At 36.9% G+C, this 21,732-nt stretch overlaps 1 protein-coding gene and 1 long non-coding RNA gene across 11 annotated transcripts in view; one reads left to right on the top strand and one right to left on the bottom strand.

The window, feature by feature from the left end:
* Nucleotides 1–5,245, bottom strand: part of LOC137614301 (cytochrome P450 4c3-like) — a 66,847-nt gene extending 61,602 nt beyond the window's left edge. For 5 of the 10 annotated variants that reach the window (XR_011039058.1, XR_011039060.1, XR_011039059.1 and 2 more), the window contains exons 1-3: nucleotides 5,093–5,245; nucleotides 3,450–3,573; nucleotides 1,954–2,035 (exon numbers count right to left, since the gene is read on the bottom strand). Coding sequence is in view for 7 of the 10 variants with exons in the window: in XM_068344049.1 (XP_068200150.1) it covers nucleotides 1,954–2,035; nucleotides 3,450–3,563 (196 nt within the window). In the remaining 3 variants the exon portion in view is untranslated. Of the gene's footprint in view, nucleotides 1–1,953; nucleotides 2,036–3,449; nucleotides 3,574–5,072 lie in introns of all 10 variants that reach the window. The other 5 variants (XM_068344046.1, XM_068344048.1, XM_068344045.1 and 2 more) reach the window with 5 other exon arrangements.
* A 6,979-nt stretch (nucleotides 5,246–12,224) lies between these two features.
* LOC137659506 (uncharacterized) overlaps nucleotides 12,225–21,732 on the top strand; it is a 30,699-nt gene continuing 21,191 nt past the window's right edge. Inside the window, exon 1 of the long non-coding RNA XR_011047561.1 lies at nucleotides 12,225–12,375. This is a non-coding gene — a long non-coding RNA (uncharacterized lncRNA). The remainder of the gene's footprint in view (nucleotides 12,376–21,732) is intronic.

Raw genomic sequence — 21,732 nt, 5'->3', positions numbered from 1 at the left:
GTAGGGATATCAAATGAACCCTAATAGACCAAGCCTTTGCATATTGCAATGTATCACTTTGCTGTTCTGTATAAGCGAAGAGGAATGCTAATTTTAAATCAACAAGTAACTATAGTCAATTCTTTTTAGTGAGGCAGATTTGCACCGACTCGCAGGGGTGCCCTTTTAGCTCGGAAAAGTTTCCTGGTCGCTGATTGGTTGGGCAAGATAATTCTAACCAATCAGATAGCAGGAAACTTTTCCGAGCTAAAAGGGCACCGCTGCGAGTTCGTGCAAATGGGCCTCATTAAAAAAAAATTGAGTATAGATCTGTAAATGAGGAGTCTTGATTTTTTCATTTTATAGCATGTTGCTCATATTTTGGCTCTATTCACTTCCCTATCAACCACCTTGATGAATATGTTACTTATAGCATTTGTTTTTGTCAATAGCCTGTCCAATAGTTTTATGTATTTTGGCTTTAATCTGATGTACTGTATATATCACAATTATCATGAACCTTCCTTGGGGATTATTTGCAATAATTTACACACACACAATATATATATATATATATATATATATATATATATATATATATATATATATATATATATATGTGTGTGTACGTATGTATGTATGTATGTATATACATATATATATATATATATATATATATATGTATGTATGTATATATATATATATATATATATATATATATATATATATATATATATATGTATGTATATATATATATATATATTGTTGTTTACAAAGATATGAAATGTTTCAATACAGTCAAATGAGCATCTCTGGCTACTCATAGCATCTAGATGGAGTATAAACGTGAATATGAATGTAAGAAAATTTAGTTTGACAATTTTTTTTCTTTTCTTTTTTTTTTTTTTGTAATTGGGGTACTGTGAAAAATACTAGGAATGCCTGTGCAAAGATATAGTATGGAACATGGATGGAGTGTGTTATATCTGATGTTAGCAGACGACTCAGTACAGATTGGGATATGCAAGAAGAGTTGCAATAACTAGTGAAACAAATAAACGTTTATTTGCAAGGGGAAAAATTGGAAAGGAAATATGACCAGGTTATGAGGGTAAATGGAAACTTTAAAGATAGGAGATAGTAGAAATCTAGATGATGTGATAGGAGTGTTGCCATAGATAGGTCCCTAATAGCCAGGTTATAGGTGAAGTATGCCGTGTGTAGAGGTGCGCCAGGCTATAGGACCTATAGGTGAAGGATGCCGTGTGTAGAGGTGCTCAATACGCTGTCATAGTCCTCTTTGTCATTTTATGAAATAGCGAGTGTTGTGTAAGTTTTATGCACGAGGGTTTCATCCTTAATGCAGCTGTTAAAGTAGGGATTTTTATGTGAACATTGATATGTTTTCTTTTAAAACCATTCTTCTTAGAAGAAAAGGCGTAACGATATATATACTATGTATATATATGTATATATATATATATATATATATATATATATATATATATATCTATATATATATATATAAGTACACGAATATATATAATATATATGTATATATACATATATATAGCATGTGTATATATATGTATATATAATATATAAATATATATATATATATATATATATATATATATATATATATATATATATATATATATATGTGTGTGTGTGTGTGTGTGTGTGTGTGTGTGTATAGAAACAGCGTAACGATATATATTTACAGTGCATGTGTGTGAAAATATATATATATATATATATATATATATATATATACAATTACAGTTGTATTTATTTGTAATATGTATGTCTATGGATATGCGTACATCGCGCACATGTACAGTTGCCTCCAAGAATTTCGATACACATTACCGTAGGTAGTCTGTGGTATTGTGTACCGGAATTCTTGGAGCCAACTGTACATGAACATCATGCGCATTAGTAAAGAAAGAAACATCATAACTGAACACTCACCTCTTGGCTCGACATTTATGTCCAAGGCATTCCCGATGATTGGCCAGGCAGGAGGGCCAGGAATCTTCTCTATCATTGCCACCTAGTGAGTGGTCGTAATTAGATCAATAATAATAATAATAATAATAATATAATAATAATAATTGAATCAAAGGAAACTGTAGTAATTAGGGGTAATTTTAAATTAATGAAAAGAAATTGACTCTGAAGAACTTTTAATGTATTGTATATTCATGAAAAGCTTTTTTCTCTCTCTCTCTCTCTCTCTCTCTCTCTCTCTCTCTCTCTCTCTCTCTCTCTCTCTCTCTCTCTCTCTCTCTCTCAATTTACACGACAATGTTCTGAGTTTGCACTGATTAATAGTGTTTACTCCGTTCCTGTGTTGACAAACTATTTGTTTTTTTCCAACCGTGTTTTACAAAGCTGTTATAATTTTTGTCAAAGTGAATTATTAAGCTGTATTTGTTTATTTCAATACCCACGAGAGAGAGAGAGAGAGAGAGAGAGAGAGAGAGAGAGAGAGAGAGAGAGAGAGAGAGAGAGAGAATGTCATTGAATATCAGTATCAATATGACAGCCAGTCCTATAGTTGGTGTATTGTTTCATGATAAATAAGATGATATTAAAAAAACAGTATTTTGTGAGAATTAATAATCAAACTAAAAGCAAGCAGGATAGATCATACTCTGCTAAGACAACTCAATTGAATGAAGTATCATGAAGCATTTATTTATACTATAATCACCAGCACACACTTAGGCCTATGCAGATAACTTGAGAACAGATGAGTATAATTTTATGAAACCTATCAGGTATATTCAATTAACCTCCTTGAGATGATCAAATATCGGGGGAAATCTCCCCTATATTGAAGATTTTATGACAATGAATGCGTAAACTAAAACTTGACTCCTCCAAAAAGCTAAGCGTCTCAAGGTTGCATAAAGAACATATCCCGCTAACACGTTTTTAATGATCTAATAATACTTACATTATATATATATATATATATATATATATATATATATATATATATATATATATATATATATATATATATATATATATATATATATATATATATATATATATATACATACATATACATTGAAATACTTTGAAATCCACAATTTTCCTTGTATTTGTGACAAATGAAATAACCCACAATGTATGAAAAATTAAATTTATTCAGCCTTCGAAGGGATCAACTCCTTGAAAAGGAAGAAAGATGCTAACTATATTTGATTTTTCATAAATTGTGGGTTATTTTAATATATATATATATATATATATATATATATATATATATATATATATATATATATATATATATATATATATATATATATATATATATATATATATATATATCTGAGTCACCAGAATTAAGTGTTACAAAACCACGATGAATTTCCCCTACTTCTGTAATGGGAAATCATTGTAATTGGCAATACAGTTCGTTCAAAGTAAAGTTACTGATTAAACTTAGTTCTTACCATTTGCTTCCTCTTCGTGTACCATGTAATAAATAGGCCTATGAGGACTGTAGCCATAAGGTAGGGCAAGGCGTGTGGGGCCCAGATCAACAGGTTTTCGCGCAACCAAGCCATTTTCTGCTATCTGGAAAAGCAATTTATATTTAGACCATTTGTAGATTATATATATATATATATATATATATATATATATATATATATATATATATATATATATATATAATCTACAAATGGTCTAAATATAAATTATAAATATAAATATATATATATATATATATATATATATATATATATATATATATATATATATATATATATATATATATATATATATATCTCAAGTGCATATATTAAGGAACACGCACACACCCACATATATATTAAAGTATTGAATTAACAGCTTAAGATAGAGACTACTGGTGAAATATAACTGGGGCACTTTTGTCAATAGTCGTAGGATATATATATATATATATATATATATATATATATATATATATATATATATATATATATATATATCTATATCTATATCTATATCTATATCATCTATATATATATATGTATATATATATATATATATATATATATATATATATATATATATATATATTCGGTTACGCCAACGACAAATCCTAACTAGTGACTGGTCTCTCAACGTCCCTTGAGGGGGGGGGGGGGAGAGTAGTCATACCCTGGGGGATAAGTAATTACTAATGGGGAATGGGATGGGAAGCGTTGAATCTGTGTGTGTGCATATCTATCTAAATAATTACAGCAATTTTTGACAGGTCACGTATATATTAATATATTAACTAACTAGGACAACGTTAGAATGTCTGATTTAAATGAAGCATAGGTTTATATCTTTGACTAAAACGTTCAGTTAGCATTATTAATCGAGATTTTAAATACACATTGAAAATAAATCCATTAACCAGACAACACAGGTGTCAGCTAGCCAAAGCTTCTCATAGCAAGTGGAATAACCACATGCGTATGTTGATCCTTTATCTCATCTACTCAACTTGCAGGATATTTTGCCCATGGCGTAAATAAATTGCAAATATGAATAAACTGCACTCACTGTATGTGATTACCATATGATAATCATTTAAATACGCCATGTTTACGCATTGTAACATTAGTTGGCAACTTTATTTTAATGAAATAATCAGCTATGAAGAGGGATAATAAAGTACTATGTAGCAACTATATCTCGTGTTACATGGGCACTCGACGGTTCACTTTTGGATGTTGAATTAATTGATCTTTCATTGTCCATTCACATTTGCACTTTTGATATATTCTTTTTTTAATGTTTCAATAATAATTCGAACATTAGATTTAATAGAAAATCACTGCCAACTTTATGTTAATCCTGTTCGTGAAAGGAAAAGCATTTCGATATAATGCAACGGTAATGACGTATTTATTATTTTTACATTGTACAGTATTAAATTTTACACAATTATAACTTTCGTATTGCAATAGATTTATGGAAACAAACGGGAGAAAATTCATATAATTTTAGTGGGAACAAATTTATAGCTATTATGAGTTGAACCTATAAGTAGATAGAAAAAGAAAACCATTTTTTCATACGTAATAGAGAATTCATACTTAACTGTACTGTAACGTACGGAATATGAAGTGAAGAACGAACTCAAAGTAAAGACATTACGAAACACTATTCGTTTGACCTCTGGCAATAGACTGATTGTGTGTGGCACAATGGCACTGTGGTGGACTCACACTGTAGACCACAAAGGCTCACAATGGTACATGATAAACTGATTTAGTTGAAATCTTACAGGTTAGCCTTTTCGGGCCAGAAAAAATATCCAAATTTGTCCTTTTTTTCGTGCCAGATACCTAAATTTGGTCTTTTTTAAAATTAATTAGCCTTAAATGCTCTATTTTCGACCTTTTTCTATTATTATGTTGTCCTTTTAAAGCTGCATTTGATCAGATGTTGGACTTTTCTCATTTGGAAAACCTGGCAACCCTGACTAAGATAGTGGCGTTCATAAGCTGTGCAGTAAATATATTGTCCTCCAAGACCTCATGAACACGCTTAATAAAGGGGGAGTTTCTTATCTAAACAAACAAATACAGTCACTCTTGTAAAATACGTTAACTAAAGGCTCTTATATGCATTCAAACGTGGGTAGCGTGGTAAAATGAAACCCTTTTTGGATGTATAAATCTGAGAACGTTCATGAACTAAACCACGGACAGATTTCCAAGGAAAAACTATTTTTAGTTTATCAGCTAGAGATGATTGAAGAAATATATTGTATCTTATCACTGGCGAGAGAGTTAATTTTGTTTCATATTTTCGTCGATTTGCTGATAGGGGAACTAGTGTTATGATAATATCTGTAAATTACCTAAACACGAAATAGATAGTAGGCCAACACACACACACACACACACACACACACACACACACACACACACATATATATATATATATATATATATATATATATATATATATATATATATATATATATGTGTGTGTGTGTGTGTGTGTGTGTGTGTGTGTGTGTGGTGAGAGAGAGAGAGAGAGAGAGAGAGAGAGAGAGAGAGAGAGAGAGAGAGAGAGAGAGAGAGAATTTAGTTTGGTAGCTTCATATTAACCCTGTTATTTATTTTACCATTTTCTTACCATCATGGCCTAGATACAGGAAAGGGATAACAAGGCCTCCTTTATATGTGTTAAGGATTTCAATTAGATGAACTCGGTTTCTCTTACTGATTACCTTGTCTTAGAGTTTAAGACTATTCTTCTGAGTCAGGCTATGCTCAAATTAATAGTTTCCCTCTACTTCATAACAGTCAAGACCTATCTTCCATTTAAGCAATGATTTTGTTAGTAAATAAGACAGAGCAGGTTGTTCCTGATGTGTCATATTCCTGTAAGATATAGACAGTATACTGTAAAATCTCACGCAGATTGCAATGTCATTTGAGTGATCTTTTGGATCTTAACTGGACAAAGTTGCATAAACACAACGAAACTGTTCTTTAAATACACTAAAAGATTAGTTCAGGGTGTTGAACCACTATATCTTTTGCAATTAAACTGGTCAAAGTTGCATAAAGACAACGAAACTGTTCTTTAAATACACTAAAAGATTAGTTCAGGGTGTTGAACCACTATATCTTTTGCAATTAACCTGGTCAAAGTTGCATAAAGACAACGAAACTGTTCTTTAAATACACTAAAAGATTAGTTCAGGGTGTTGAACCACTATATCTTTTGCAATTAAACTGGTCAAAGTTGCATAAAGACAACGAAACTGTTCTTTAAATACACTAAAAGATTAGTTCAGGGTGTTGAACCACTATATCTTTTGCAATTAAACTGGTCAAAGTTGCATAAACACAACGAAACTGTTCTTTAAATACACTAAAAGATTAGTTCAGGGTGTTGAACCACTATATCTTTTGCAATTAAACTGGTCAAAGTTGCATAAAGACAACGAAACTGTTCTTTAAATACACTAAAAGATTAGTTCAGGGTGTTGAACCACTATATCTTTTGCAATTAAACTGGTCAAAGTTGCATAAACACAACGAAACTGTTCTTTAAATACACTAAAAGATTAGTTCAGGGTGTTGAACCACTATATCTTTTGCAATTAAACTGGTCAAAGTTGCATAAAGACAACGAAACTGTTCTTTAAATACACTAAAAGATTAGTTCAGGGTGTTGGACCACTATATCTTTTGCAATTAACCTGGTCAAAGTTGCATAAAGACAACGAAACTGTTCTTTAAATACACTAAAAGATTAGTTCAGGGTGTTGGACCACTATATCTTTTGCAATTAAACTGGTCAAAGTTGCATAAAGACAACGAAACTGTTCTTTAAATACACTAAAAGATTAGTTCAGGGTGTTGAACCACTATATCTTTTGCAATTAAACTGGTCAAAGTTGCATAAAGACAACGAAACTGTTCTTTAAATACACTAAAAGATTAGTTCAGGGTGTTGAACCACTATATCTTTTGCAATTAAACTGGTCAAAGTTGCATAAAGACAACGAAACTGTTCTTTAAATACACTAAAAGATTAGTTCAGGGTGTTGAACCACTATATCTTTTGCAATTAAACTGGTCAAAGTTGCATAAAGACAACGAAACTGTTCTTTAAATAAACTAAAAGATTAGTTCAGGGTGTTGGACCACTATATCTTTTGCAATTAAACTGGTCAAAGTTGCATAAAGACAATTAAACTGTTATTTAAAATATTTTTATCAGTATAATTAATGGGAGTAGGCTACTGTTAACCTAGTATCAAGAACAATGTCTTAATCAAGCAATATTTCAGATTTTTTTTTTAGAAAAAAAAGAGGCTTATAATCTTGGAATTATGAGCTAATAAAATTTGGTATGTCATAACTTGGCTTAACTATATGATATCATTAAAAACGTGTATGCATTAGCTGAAAAGGAAGACATTTTTATGATAACTAGAAACTCCAGGATATAAATTAGTGGGTTATCTGACAGCTGTTATATTAATCTTTGGTGATCCAACTGTGTTATTTTATCAATATATTATATTCTGAGCTTTACCACCTCTAAATCTTGAATAATCTCTGGCGTCAAGCTAATTACTATACGATACTGTATTAGCTTACAGAAATTTAATTTTTCTTCCATGTCTTACAGGTATTGGATTCTAAGGACTTAAGTAATGTGAAATAACCTCGCCTTGCTATGTTGAGGTTCTCAACCCCAACATTTGAGTTAGTCATGATGAGCCATGACTGAGGTTAAGCCTATGCATTACTCTATTGTTGCTTTTGCTGTGTACTTATAAAACTTGATATCATTTAAATAAGAATGTGCATTTTACATTTCCAATTCCTAAACAAAATATATGTGTATAGAGACACAGTGACTAGTAAATATTATGCGAACCCTTGTCTAGGCTACATGGGCTAAATTTTGCCGTTCAAGGCCGAATTATCTGGTAAAATTAATGGTATTTCATATCTTGTTGTCAAGGGTTTCTTGCTAGAAAAAATTTCTACTTTACTTTTACTTTTACTGGTTAATTCTCGCCCTCCACCAGAGAATAAAGTCTGTTCAGGCGGGCCTTGGTGTTTGAAAATAATTTCTTTCCAGTTAATATTTTGCTCTGTTAATATCCTAAAATATCCTATGTTGACAAATTAATAAACAGTACTGGGATAGGTTATTAAACAAAGGTAATTGTACTGGTTTACCAGTAAGACACATATCGAATTGAAAATGTCACGTAAATTTAATATTTTGACTAAAAGCTGCTGAAAAATGCGACGCTTTTATTATCAGGCATTTTATCTTATGTTATATCCAACTTAATAACGACTGAAATAATAGAATAATTATGAAACTTGTACGTAAAATCTTGAGAATTGTTTTTCCCAAATCAAGTTGGAAAATGTTTGTTTACGTTTACCATACCATGACTCAAGATCATTGTTTCCTGTGGTAACCTAGTCATTGGAGGGTACAATACATTTGGTTAGTTTTTTTTTTTTTTTTTTGGGTGTGGTCGTTGTCTTCTAGGTTTCTTTTGCTCCAAATGTCAGTATTACCAGTGTTTCGGAAGCGAAAAGTTCGCTGCTTTTGTTTTGAAATAGCCAGTATCCACCTCAACATTAGAAAAATTAAGGGACAGTGTCGTGCTTGTATTTCAAATCCAGTGTTCATTTTGCTGCCGGATTAATTTTCAATGTTTCAAAAAAGTGTATTCTTTGATGAAATACTTCTCTAGTTTTAAATTAAACTTTTCTGCACAGAAAAAGGAAAGTTATATTCTGTTAGGAGTTACGAAGATTGTGAAAATTGGGTTTCGTAAGTAATGGCTCTTTTACATAATACTGTTTATATTTTTTCACATAGCGTGGTGACCGGGCTAATCTCATATGTTAAATGTATGTGAACCTCAACCTCTTACTTATGTAAACCATAATGTATATCCGTTTATTTTATTATTTTTATATAACTGTTTGTAACATTGAAATAACGAAAGGCTTTTATATAGGTAAAGTTTCATCTTAAAGTTCAGGACTTGCCATCGTCCAACTCGGGCCCAGCTTCTCTCACCTCTGACCCCTATATAGTCTAAAATCTAAAGTACATATTTGTCCAAGCTAGAGACACTACGTACCGCCATTAAGACCAGGCCTTTCCATCTTGACACTCAATTATATTGCCTATGTTTTGTTACCCGTATGATAATACAGATTTTTTTTTTAATCTCGTTCACAGTATTTCCTCTTATCATTTATCAAAGATAAATTCATTACATATAAGTCAAAATAATATCCCATTCACATGATGCAAAGATCTTATGTGGTTAATGCATTGTAAACAGTACATCAAACACCAATCTTGACGTTAAAGATAATGAAATGAGTAAAGTTTGTTACTAGTTGAGCTTATAGTTTCATCGTTGAAATCTGAGAACGATTTATTTCTTGTGGATTATCATTCTTAGCTGGGAATTTAATATATGTAGGGTCAAAGAAAAAAATGGAATGGGATGGCAGCTTAGATTTAAATGAGTTGTTATTATACATTTTTGTGTTTGCATGTTTAATCCTCAGCCATATATATATATATATATATATATATATATATATATATATATATATATATATATATATATATATATATATATATATATATATATATATATATATATATATATATATATATATATATATATATATATATATATATATATATATATATATATATACACATTCATACAGGTACACACACACACACACACACACACACACACACACACATATATATATATATATATATATATATATATATATATATATATATATATATATATATATATATATATATTCAAATAAGTCATATATATTTTTGATACATTAATGTCTGGATTCTCTTAACGACCTCGGGATCAGAGCCCCAGGCGAAATCACACAAAGACAAGAGCTTGGCTCCGGTCGGGAATCGAACCCTGTGCAAAATTTATCATATATATATATATATATATATATATATATATATATATATATATATATATATATATATATATATATATGTGTGTGTGTGTGTGTGTGTGTGTGTGTGTAAATATGCGCATGTCTGGTTATATTTTTATATGTAAAGGTTTTACAAAAGAAATTAATGAATATTATACTTGGTTAAAGGCCTGAAAGACTGAAGAGTCTGTGTTGTTGGTAGGCTACCTGCTTAATACAGATATACGAATAAGGTGATGCTATGAATTTGTCTCTCTCTCTCTCTCTCTCTCTCTCTCTCTCTCTCTCTCTCTCTCTCTCTCTCTCTCTCTCTCTCTCTCTCTCTCTCTCTCTGGGGACATCCTTGTTTTAATATTCAAAATATTATCATGACAGTGATTGTTGTCATAGTTTTCTTCATAGTAGGCCTCCAAACCTCTTGGAAATAGATATTACTAGAAAAAAAATGTGTATGTATATATGTAAAATCCCTTTTATATTCAAAACTGGCAACTGCAACAGCTTTCCATTGCTTTCCTGCCTATTCACAAAACTGGCTATCTTAGGAAAACAGTATAGAATAGAGGCAGTGATATTGAAGGTGATAATCATGAATAGAAGGAAATTATTATGTTTTGTCGAGAAATGCTACTTTTCTATACTGAGAGAAGAAGAAAAAAGATTATTTTACTTGCTTGTGAACGAACATTTATAGGTAAGAAGCATCTCGTGTAGGATTCAATATATATATATATATATATATATATATATATATATATATATATATATATATATATATATATATATATATATATATATATATATATATATATATATATATATATATATATATATATATATATATATATATATATATATATATATATATATAACTTCTGTCATGTTCGTAGGACTGTTGACATATATATTTACTTTAGTTAACGAATTGCTGGATTATGATTTTGACAAATGTTACTAATAACTGGTAGATAACAATTTCTCCACTTTAATTTTAGCTAGAATTTTAAAAATATTTTTCGTATGATGAACCTGTAGAAAATAGGGTTTTTTTATCACTGCCATTTTTGACATTATATTTATATGGAATGTTATTTGTTATTGGAATAATTGTGTATGATCGATCGAAAAGTGATTTTTTCTCTCTAAGTTTATTAGACATGTCTAAAAGACATACAAAGTTGGGGGAAGTAGCATTCTACTAACATGCACTTCTGGGCTAAAGTCCAAGAGCGCAGTTTCAAGTTATTTGTATTAGTTTCTAACCGACCGTAAGCGCCAGTGTTACAAACACTGGCTATTAACCTCAACTTTGTCTGAGGTATGGTTTCTAATGGCGTAAGTCAGCTAGTTTTGTCCGGAAATATGAAACAAATATAATTATGAATTAATTAAATATTTCACTCTGATCTTCATAATTTTATAAATCATAGATACACATTTCTTTACAATACAATAGTGAACTCTTAAGAAAATATGAGAATCACTGTGCTTATTTGAAATAAATTTTGGTAACATTATTTTTTTACCGAGGTTTCCCCTTAAAACTTGATCCTCTTTCAGTAGCATACCCGTGCAGTTTGACTATTCATATTATATCTTTCTCGTATATCAATGTTGTTTTCGGTATTTACAGTCCTAATTATTGATAAGTAATCTTGTGAATTAGAATTGTGAATTACACATGAAGTGATAGTGAAGGTGGTTTTCTTTAAAGAATCGTGAAATCCCATTTTCTTTGTCAAATTTTACCTTATGAAGTGTTATGGCGATAATGGCGACAACCATCGAGACTTGAGCTGTCAAACACCGTACGAGGAATTGTTGTCGACTTTTGCAATATTTAAAGGTTTTCCTATTGGTTGGTGTGAAGTTGCATGATCTGTGATCAATGGTGAGTCGGAAGGTGTGTTTATTCAACAAATTCAGACTGAATTGGTTATGGAAAACAACAATTAAACAAGATATTTTGAAAATTGCACGTGGAAGGTAGGCCACATACTAAACCGGTACCTTTTGGGGACAGAAGGCGTGGTATTTGACTACAGTGAGTTTATTAATATTTGAGTAATGCAGCTACGAATTATCAAAATTTAGACTTACAACCGTGTTATATACTGCTGTCTTACCAATCTTTTTCCGTCCATTACTGCCGTTACTTACTAACTTTATTTTCTCCATATTAGATACACGGCCACATCGTTACAATTACTGCATTATGTTTAGTCAATTATGAGTAAGTAGTGAATGGACAAGATTTGGGCCATATTAATGTCGTAGCCTACTTTAATTAGGTTTTTAGGCTACCCTATTCTAGGAGTACTCACGGGTGTTTGACAATGGATTGGTAATTAAGAGCCAAGTGCAACACAGTATACCAAAGTTCCAGTATATTTTAGGTGGTGTATATATTATAGCGGTCACCTGTATGTACGATGTACCCGATGATGATGCCTGACTAACAATACGGTAGTGTATGGGGGTCACAGAGGCCGCTAGCCCCCTCAGTTAGGTAAATAGGGTTAGGGGGGAAAGTTTAGGCTAGCTGGTGTTCATTTTTTATGCCTACAGGAAGGAACTGGCCGCTTATATGCAAAGGTTCCTATTTGGGGAAAAAAAAAAACCATTACCCCACACTCACAATCGACTAATCTTAGAGTCTGTGAAATATCTAGTATTTTGTTATGCTGGTAAACCATTTTATATTTACAGTTGGCAAATCATGATTTTTTTTTTCTCTTCTCTACTAGGCCTGGTGAATTAAGGTTAGGTTTGAGTATCAAAATTTTCATAGAAGAATTCCTAACCTTATGTCATGATACTTATTTTGCTAATATGAATCTTCCCATAATAAATGGTAGAGTGCTCTCAGATTTGCTATGTTTCATTAGGAATTTGAAGGCAATTAACCGCGTAAAGTGAAAAAATTTTAAACTGTACTGTAGGGTTTTATACTGGTTGATGATATCTGGGAAAGAGGTGATGACTTCGTGTGCTTGTTCTATTGTCACTTGCCTATAGGGCCATTGATGTTTCTCATACTAAACTTTTGAACCAAATGGAACTTCCAATTTTGGTGCTTGTATGGGATGCGATCTCATTTGTGACGTGATCTCAAAATTTATTTTGATTTGGTAGATGATCTCAATATTTTTAATTCGTAAAAAAATAAAAAAAAATGAATAAATAAAAAAAATAATGGTCCTTGCTTTGCTGTTTGCTCGCTTCGCTCATGAAAAAATAAAAAACGTCAAGCTCCGTATGTACTAGCAAGCGGTGATGTTGAGCTGCTTACGCTTATATCAATGATGGATTATTATTTCTTGGATAATTATTCCCAGTATATTTTATTTTAGAAAGATCTAATGGTTCTTGCTTCCCTGTGTAGTGAAGTGAGATCGCTACTATCAGGTGAGATTGCATACCAAAGCAAAAGCACTACTTTGAGATCGCATATGAGAACAGCACCCAATCTTTTAATGCAAAGTTCCTGTGTGCTTGCATTTTTCAGGCCTTTTTTTTTTTTTTTTTTTTTTTACACAAATCAAAGCCTTCTCTATTATCGCCTGACATTTTTGTGCTAATTACATACCTTTGTTACAGTTCAAACTGTACCGTAATCTTAATTTTTAAATTGTATTTGTTTTTTTTGTTTTTTTAATAGGCCAAGAAGTTACTGTACTGTTAAATTGTTCTGCAGTCATAAAATGTGTAAAGTACCTTAATAATGGTTATTGTATTTTAAGAGAATACTGTATAACTTTTTGATTGTTCATATGAAATTTAGTTTGTTCCTATGTGGAAAAAAATCTCTGTCGGGTCACAGTGGTAACTTGACTTCAGTCGCCAAGTCACGTTGACATGCTGATTTTTTTTTTTTTCATAACCTTTGTATTTGTTCCTAAACAAATACAAACTTTGTCCGTTAATTGCTGTATGACTTCAGTAAAGATTTTAGCTCTAGTGAGGTGGAAGTAGTTCCTGGTGGGTAGCAGGAAAAGCTTCACCACCTTACCAGCTCACAGAGTGGCTACTTTGACTTTAGCTCAGCTGCTGAGTAGTACTGTACAAACGTACATTTCTGTGCTAACAGACTTGGCTTTTTTCACTTTTTTTCTGATTGTTGTGTGCTTGAGACCATGCGATCCTGGGCAGGGGATCGGGCTGTAGTGTGGAACTTTTATGAATAGAATTCCTGTGGATCCCTAATTTTCGTACCCCCTTTGCAGAGGTTGTGACTGCTTGCAGTCTTCACCCTGTGAGGAGTGGCTGGAATACAGCAAGAAAGGGAAGTACCAGTAATTGATAAGTGAGATTCTTTGAAGTCCTTGCAACATCCAAGGTTTAACTCTTCTGAATAGTCTTCCCCTGCCTTCACTTTAGAGGAAGTATGTGACATGGCCCCCTCTTTTCAGCCCACGACTCCTGATTTTGTACTGGAGTTGATAATCAATCCTCACCTTCAGAAACGCAGTCACCTTTGAGCTTCGCTCTAGTAAGAGAAAAGAACGCCTGCAACCTCTCTTAACTCGTAGCTCTATCCTTTGACCTCTCCTGCTGCAGTGTGACCGCTTAGTTCTGCACGAAAAGGGAGGGAACGCCTTCAACCTCCTCTGCATCCTTCTCATCAGCATGACAAGGATGTCTTCAATTCCCCTAGGGAATCTCCCAGTATTATAGTTAAAAGTTACACCTTTATGTCCTTCAATGACAAACCTCAGACACTACTCCACAGTGCTTCTGAGCACTCTTGTGTTAATGCACACACTAAAATTAGTGAACATTCATCTGATACCGAGTTATTACTGTATACGTGCTCTTCGAAGCGTGCACTCCTCTGATCCTGAAAACTTAAATAGACGCAGGTGCTTTACAATTTGCGCACATTTGCCTGTTGGTGCATCCTCCCCACTTAGTTTGTTGTCATTGGAACTTGATACAGTATTCTGATTATTCTTACAAGCCAAGCTACAATCCTTGTTGGAAAAACAGGATTCCATAAGATAAAGGGCTCCAACAGAAAAAATAGCAAAGTGAATAAAGGCAATAAACTGAATGGTATGCTTGAGTATACTCGAGCAAGAGAACTCGACACAGGACAGTGTTGGAAGACCATGGTTCAGAGACTATAGCACTACCCAAAATTAGAGGGCAATGGTATGGTTTTGGAGTGTCCTCCAAGAAGAAAGAGCTACTTACCATATATAGTTGTATAATTTGTGGTTCATAGAATTGTACTGTAGTGTTCTATATTTATTTTTTTCTTAGATGAATATAAATAATTTTCCTTTTAATTTTATAGGAGTTCAGTTAGTTCTTTATGCATGTTGCATAAGATTTTTCATAATTGGCCATCCGTTGTACTTGGATCTTCTCAGACTGTACCATCCTTTGTGTAGTTTGTTCCGACGTAGATACAAACCCTCCGCTATTTATAGGGGTATACTTTCGGCGTAGCTGAAAGACGAGCCATGATAATTCTAGTGAGGGATAACTACCCCATCCACTAGTTAGCGGGGGGGGTGGGGAAGACTGGCTATCCCGCTCACTCACACCTCTCGGCTGAGTAACCACTTTACTTTATGCCTCTCCCGCAAAGACTTGCCTTGATTGTTTTTCTGTTTTTATTTTTCTTGTGTGTTTTCATTTATCTTGCATATATACGAGTGTATATATGTATACTGTAAATGGAAATATAGATTTATGTTGTTAGATACTTGTAACTTTAATTACTGTTGACAACGTATCCGACTGCCTTTGCCGTAAGGGAGTTGTCATTGCTGCCCTACCCTGCACTGATGGTCGGCAGGTTCTCAACACTGCCGTGTGTTTGTTTCATTACTGAATCAAAGTGTATATCAGTCCAGCTCCCTTTCGAGGAATTATCTTACAAGGAAGGTGACTTATTCCCCGAATAGTGTATTTTGTGCAGTGGAGCATGAATTGTAATTGATCACAACTTCCTTTTTTTCAATATTAATCTTACCCGATAATCATGTAGCTGTCAACTCCGTTGCCCGACAGAATTCTACGCACGGGATACGCCAGCGATCGCTATACAAGAGGGGGGTGTACTCACCAGCGCCACCTGTGGCCAGGTACTGCAGTACTTCTTGTTGACACCACCTCAATTTTTCCTCTGTCGTGCTTCCGGCAAGACCTACATGGATACGCTTATAATTTTGGAGTCTTTGTTCACGGTTTTGGTGAAGTATTGCTCTGAGATTTCAGCTTTCGCTATACAGGAAGCTTTTCCTTAGCTTAGATAGCTTTTGGATTATTTTTGATTTATGGTTTAACGATCTTTAGCTTTAATTTGGAAACCCCTTTGACTGTTCTCTGATTCAAGATGTCCGACCATTCTCAAGCTCCTCCCCAAAGACGATGTAGGACTTGTATTAGGCGGCTTCCGAAGGCCTCGGTTGATCCTCACACCGTTTGTTCCGACTGTAGGGGAAAATCCTGTCAGTTGGAAGATCGATGTGAGGAATGTGCCGGACTTTCGGAACTTGATTTTATTCGATTTCTCAAGTATACCACTAAGTTAGAGAGAGAGAGAGTTAGGAGGAGTTTGGCTCGCTCTTTACTTTATTCCTCCCCCCATGATCCTCATCCTTTTCCTCCCCCTGTAGTGGCTACCCCCGAATCTACTATTAGTGCTCAGCCTGATATGTCAGATGTTTTACGTGCCATTCAGGCTTTAGGTGATAAAGTGGAGTCGGTAGTGAGTGACCACAAGTTCCTTTTGGCAGACGTCAAGGAACTTAAAGTGAAAAGTGCAGTGGGAAGTGGTAGTGCCAGTGCTGTGCCTAGTGCTAGTGTCAGTGTCAGTGTTGCGCGTGAGGATACTTCTGTGCGTGCCAGTCGTCCTCCCAGTCCGGGACCTCTTGCAAGCTCCCAAGCCCAGGGGAGAAGCAATGTCGAAGGGCAAAAGGATTCGGCAGGCCTTGATCGGCGCACAGTAGTATCCTCAGTGGTTGCGGGCGTATCTTATAGAGATCGTCACTTCCACTCTCAGACGATTGAGCCCTTAATATCCTCGTCTGCAGAAGAATTTTCGGGGAGAAAACGCTGGACTCAGGTCTCAAGACCTCTTAAGCGTAAAGTCCAGACCGCGAGAGTCCAACAGCCAGGGTGTAGCCATTGGGCTAGCTCGGACTCGCCGCAGTCATCAGGTGACTGCACGCCTCCTAAGAGAGGTAAGGTGCTGCCTCAACAGACCTCAACTTCTGTTAAAGCTATGCCTCAACAGACCTCAACTTCTGTTGATCCTAAGATGGCTTTGCTGCAGACTATGCAGTCGCAGCTTGCGGTGTTGATGAGGGAGTTTCAGGCAGAGAAGGTTAATACACCACCTCCTGCGAGCGCTCCTCCTCCTCAGCGCAGTACAATCTGCCAGACGTATGAGGTTGAGGTTCCTCAAGCTACCTCCATGCGTGAGCTGCCGCGTTGGGAGTTGCCAGATACCAGCGCTGTGCAGCAACCTCCACTTTCTTTGAGGCAGGAGCCTCTTACCACGCAGCAACCTCCTCAACAACGGGGACAGGAACCTTATGCTTTACAACCTCCTCTACCCTTGAGGCAGGAGTATCTTGCTTTACATCCATCCTCGAGGCAGCAACCTCTTGAGGTACGACAACCTCTACCATCCTTGAGGCAACCACCTCAACTCTCGCAGCAGCCACCTCCACTTTCCTCGAGGCGAGAACCTCAACTCTCGAGGCAAGCACCTCAAGAACCTCAACTCGTGAGACAAGAGCCTCTCTCTGCGCAGCCACCTCAACCCTTGAAGCAAGCGCAACTCTTGAGGCAGGAACCTCATGCTATGAGTCAGCCACCTCAACGCATGCAGCTGCCACTTTCTCCTCAGCTTGAGCCTCTTTCCATTCAACTGGAATCGCAGTCTTTGCAGCATGAGCCTCATGCTTTACTACAGTCGCCTCTCACCACGCTTGCTCCTCAGACCTCCGCAGAACCTCCTTCATCCCAGCCTCAGGACTTTGTCATTACCAGCCCTCATCCTCTTCAACAGAGACTGGAGGATGAATCCGCTAGTGCGCATGCACCCGCTCTTCAGGATTCAGCCATTCAGCAGACCGCTTTAACTTTACCTCTCGCTTCTCAACTCTCTGGTGATGAGGTTTCTGAGGATGAAGCGGCTCACCTGGATGATCCTTCATCGGACGTGGAGGAACCCAAGTCATTGCCACCCTCCATCGACTTTCGCAAGGTTCTGGCTCTGTTCAGAGAACTTTACCCGGATCACTTTGTTTCTGCTACCCCTCGCTCTCCTCCATCCGAGTTCTCTCTAGGCATGCAACCTGTTAAGTCTGCCTACACTAAGCTCGTCTTCGCTAGATCTTCAAAGAGAGCTTTGAGAATGTTAGGGGATTGGTTGCAGTCCAAGCAACAACTGGGAAAGACGTCTTTTATGTTTCCACCTCCTAAGCTGACGTCTAAGGCGGGCGTCTGGTATGCCACAGGAGAGGAACCAGGCTTGGGGGTCCCTGCCTCTGCCCAGGCTGACTTCTCAAGTTTGGTTGACTCTCCACGAAGGTCTGCTATGAGACGCTCTAAGGTCTGCTGGACCTTTTCTGACCTGGACCACTTATTGAAAGGAGTCTTTCGCGCCTTTGAAATTTTTAATTTTCTCGATTGGTGCCTGGGGGCCTTGAGCAAGAAGACTGCCCCATCTGACAAAGACTCGGCCATGCTGATCATGTCCTGTATGGACAAAGCAATTCGCGATGATTCCGGCGAACTTGCCTCTATGTTTGTATCAGGAGTCCTCAAGAAAAGGGAACAGCTTTGCTCCTTCCTTTCCACGGGTATCACCTCTTGCCAAAGGTCACAGTTACTTTTTGCTCCTCTTTCTAAGTTCCTGTTTCCTGAGGATCTTATCAAGGAATTGTCTGCGGCTCTCATTCAGAAGGACACGCATGATCTTGTGGCCTCTTCAGCACGGAAGGCTAAGATTGCTCCTTCAGTTCCTAGAACTTACCGCACCCCAGTGGCTGATACTCCTGCTACTAGATTTATTCCGCCCTTTCGTGGCAGAGCCCCCAGCCGAGGAGGTACCCGCCCAGACGGTCACAGGGGCAGGTCCAAGAAAGGTATCAAGTCTTCGAAAGGCAAACACTGACTCTCCTCCTCTCCAGACAGCTGTAGGAGCCAGACTCAAGATCTTCTGGCAAGCTTGGGAAAGAAGAGGTGCAGACGCCCAGTCTGTCAAGTGGCTAAGGGAGGGTTACAAGATACCATTCTGCCGCAATCCCCCTCTGACCACTTCTCCCATCAACCTCTCTCCCAACTACAAGGAAAAGGACAAGAGGCTAGCGTTACATCAAGAGGTGTCGCTCCTGTTACAGAAGGAGGCAGTGGTGATAGTCCGGGACCATCAATCCCCGGGCTTCTACAACCGTCTCTTTCTGGTGGCCAAGAAGACAGGAGGTTGGAGACCGGTGCTGGACGTCAGTGCGCTCAATGCTTATGTCACCAAGCAGACGTTCACTATGGAGACGACGAAGTCGGTCCTAGCAGCGGTCAGGCAGGAGGACTGGATGGTCTCGTTGGATCTGAAAGACGCTTACTTTCACGTCCCCATTCATCCAGACTCCCAACCTTTTCTGAGATTCGTTTTTGGAAAGGTTGTATACCAATTCCAAGCCCTGTGTTTTGGCCTAAGCACGGCACCTATGGTGTTTACGCGACTGATGAGGAATCTTGCGAAATTCCTCCACTTGGCGGACATCAGAGCCTCCCTTTATTTAGACGACTGGCTGTTAAGAGCCCCCACAAGTCGTCGCTGTCTGGAGAGTCTCAATTGGACTTTGGACTTGACCAAGGAACTGGGTCTTTTGGTCAACTTAGAAAAGTCCCAGCTTATTCCTTCCCAATCCATCGTTTACCTGGGAATGGAGATTCGGAGTCAAGCTTTTCGGGCTTTTCCGTCGGCCCCAAGAATCAACCAAGCCCTAGAGTGCATTCTGAGCATGCTGAAGAGGAGCAGATGCTCGGTGAGACAGTGGATGAGTCTAACAGGGACCCTGTCATCGTTGGCCCTGTTCACCGAGTTAGGGAGACTCCACCTCCGCCCCCTTCAATTCCATCTAGCAGCTCACTGGGACAAGAATATGACGCTCGAAGCGGTCTCTATTCCTGTTACCAAAGAGATGAAGACTACTCTCATGTGGTGGAAGAGCAACATCCTTCTCAAGGAGGGTCTCTCGTTAGCTGTTCAGACCCCCAATCTTCATCTCTATTCGGACGCATCAGACTCGGGCTGGGGCGCGACCTTGGACGGACAGGAATGCTCGGGGACATGGAACAAGGAACAGGAAACGCTTCACATCAATTGCAAGGAGTTGTTGGCAGTACATCTGGCCTTAATGAACTTCAAGTCCCTCCTGCTAAACAAGGTGGTGGAGGTGAACTCCGACAACACCACAGCCTTGGCATACATCTCCAAGCAGGGAGGGACTCATTCGAAGAAGCTTTACGAGATCGCAAGGGACCTCCTCATTTGGTCAAGAAGTCTAAACCTCAAGCTGGTAACGAGATTCATTCAGGGCAATATGAATGTCTCGGCAGATCGCCTCAGCAGGAAGGGTCAAGTCATCCCCACAGAATGGACCCTTCACAAGGACGTGTGCAACAGACTTTGGACCTTGTGGGGTCAGCCAACGATAGATCTGTTCGCCACCTCCATGACCAAGAGGCTCCCATTGTACTGTTCCCCAATTCCAGACCCGGCAGCAGTTCACGTGGATGCTTTTCTGCTGGATTGGTCCCATCTCGATCTTTATGCATTCCCGCCGTTCAAGATCATCAACAGAGTCATTCAGAAGTTCGTCTCCCACGAAGGGACACGGCTGACGTTGGTTGCTCCCCTTTGGCCTGCAAGAGAATGGTTCACAGAGGTACTGCAATGGCTGGTCGACGTTCCCAGGACTCTCCCTCTAAGAGTGGACCTTCTACGTCAACCTCACGTAAAGAAGGTACACCCAAGCCTCCACGCTCTTCGTCTGACTGCCTTCAGACTATCGAAAGACTCTCTAGAGCTAGAGGCTTTTCGAAGGAGGCAGCCAGAGCGATTGCCAGAGCAAGGAGGATTTCCACTCGTAGAGTCTATCAATCCAAGTGGGAAGTCTTCCGAAGCTGGTGCAGAGCCAATGCAGTTTCCTCTACCAATACCTCTGTAACCCAAGTTGCTGACTTCCTGTTACATCTTAGGAATGTTAGATCTCTTTCG

Source organism: Palaemon carinicauda, chromosome 20 (genome assembly GCF_036898095.1).
Source record: "Palaemon carinicauda isolate YSFRI2023 chromosome 20, ASM3689809v2, whole genome shotgun sequence".
Taxonomy (NCBI): Eukaryota; Metazoa; Arthropoda; class Malacostraca; order Decapoda; family Palaemonidae; genus Palaemon; species Palaemon carinicauda.
This window is presented reverse-complemented; position numbering and strand designations above follow the sequence as displayed.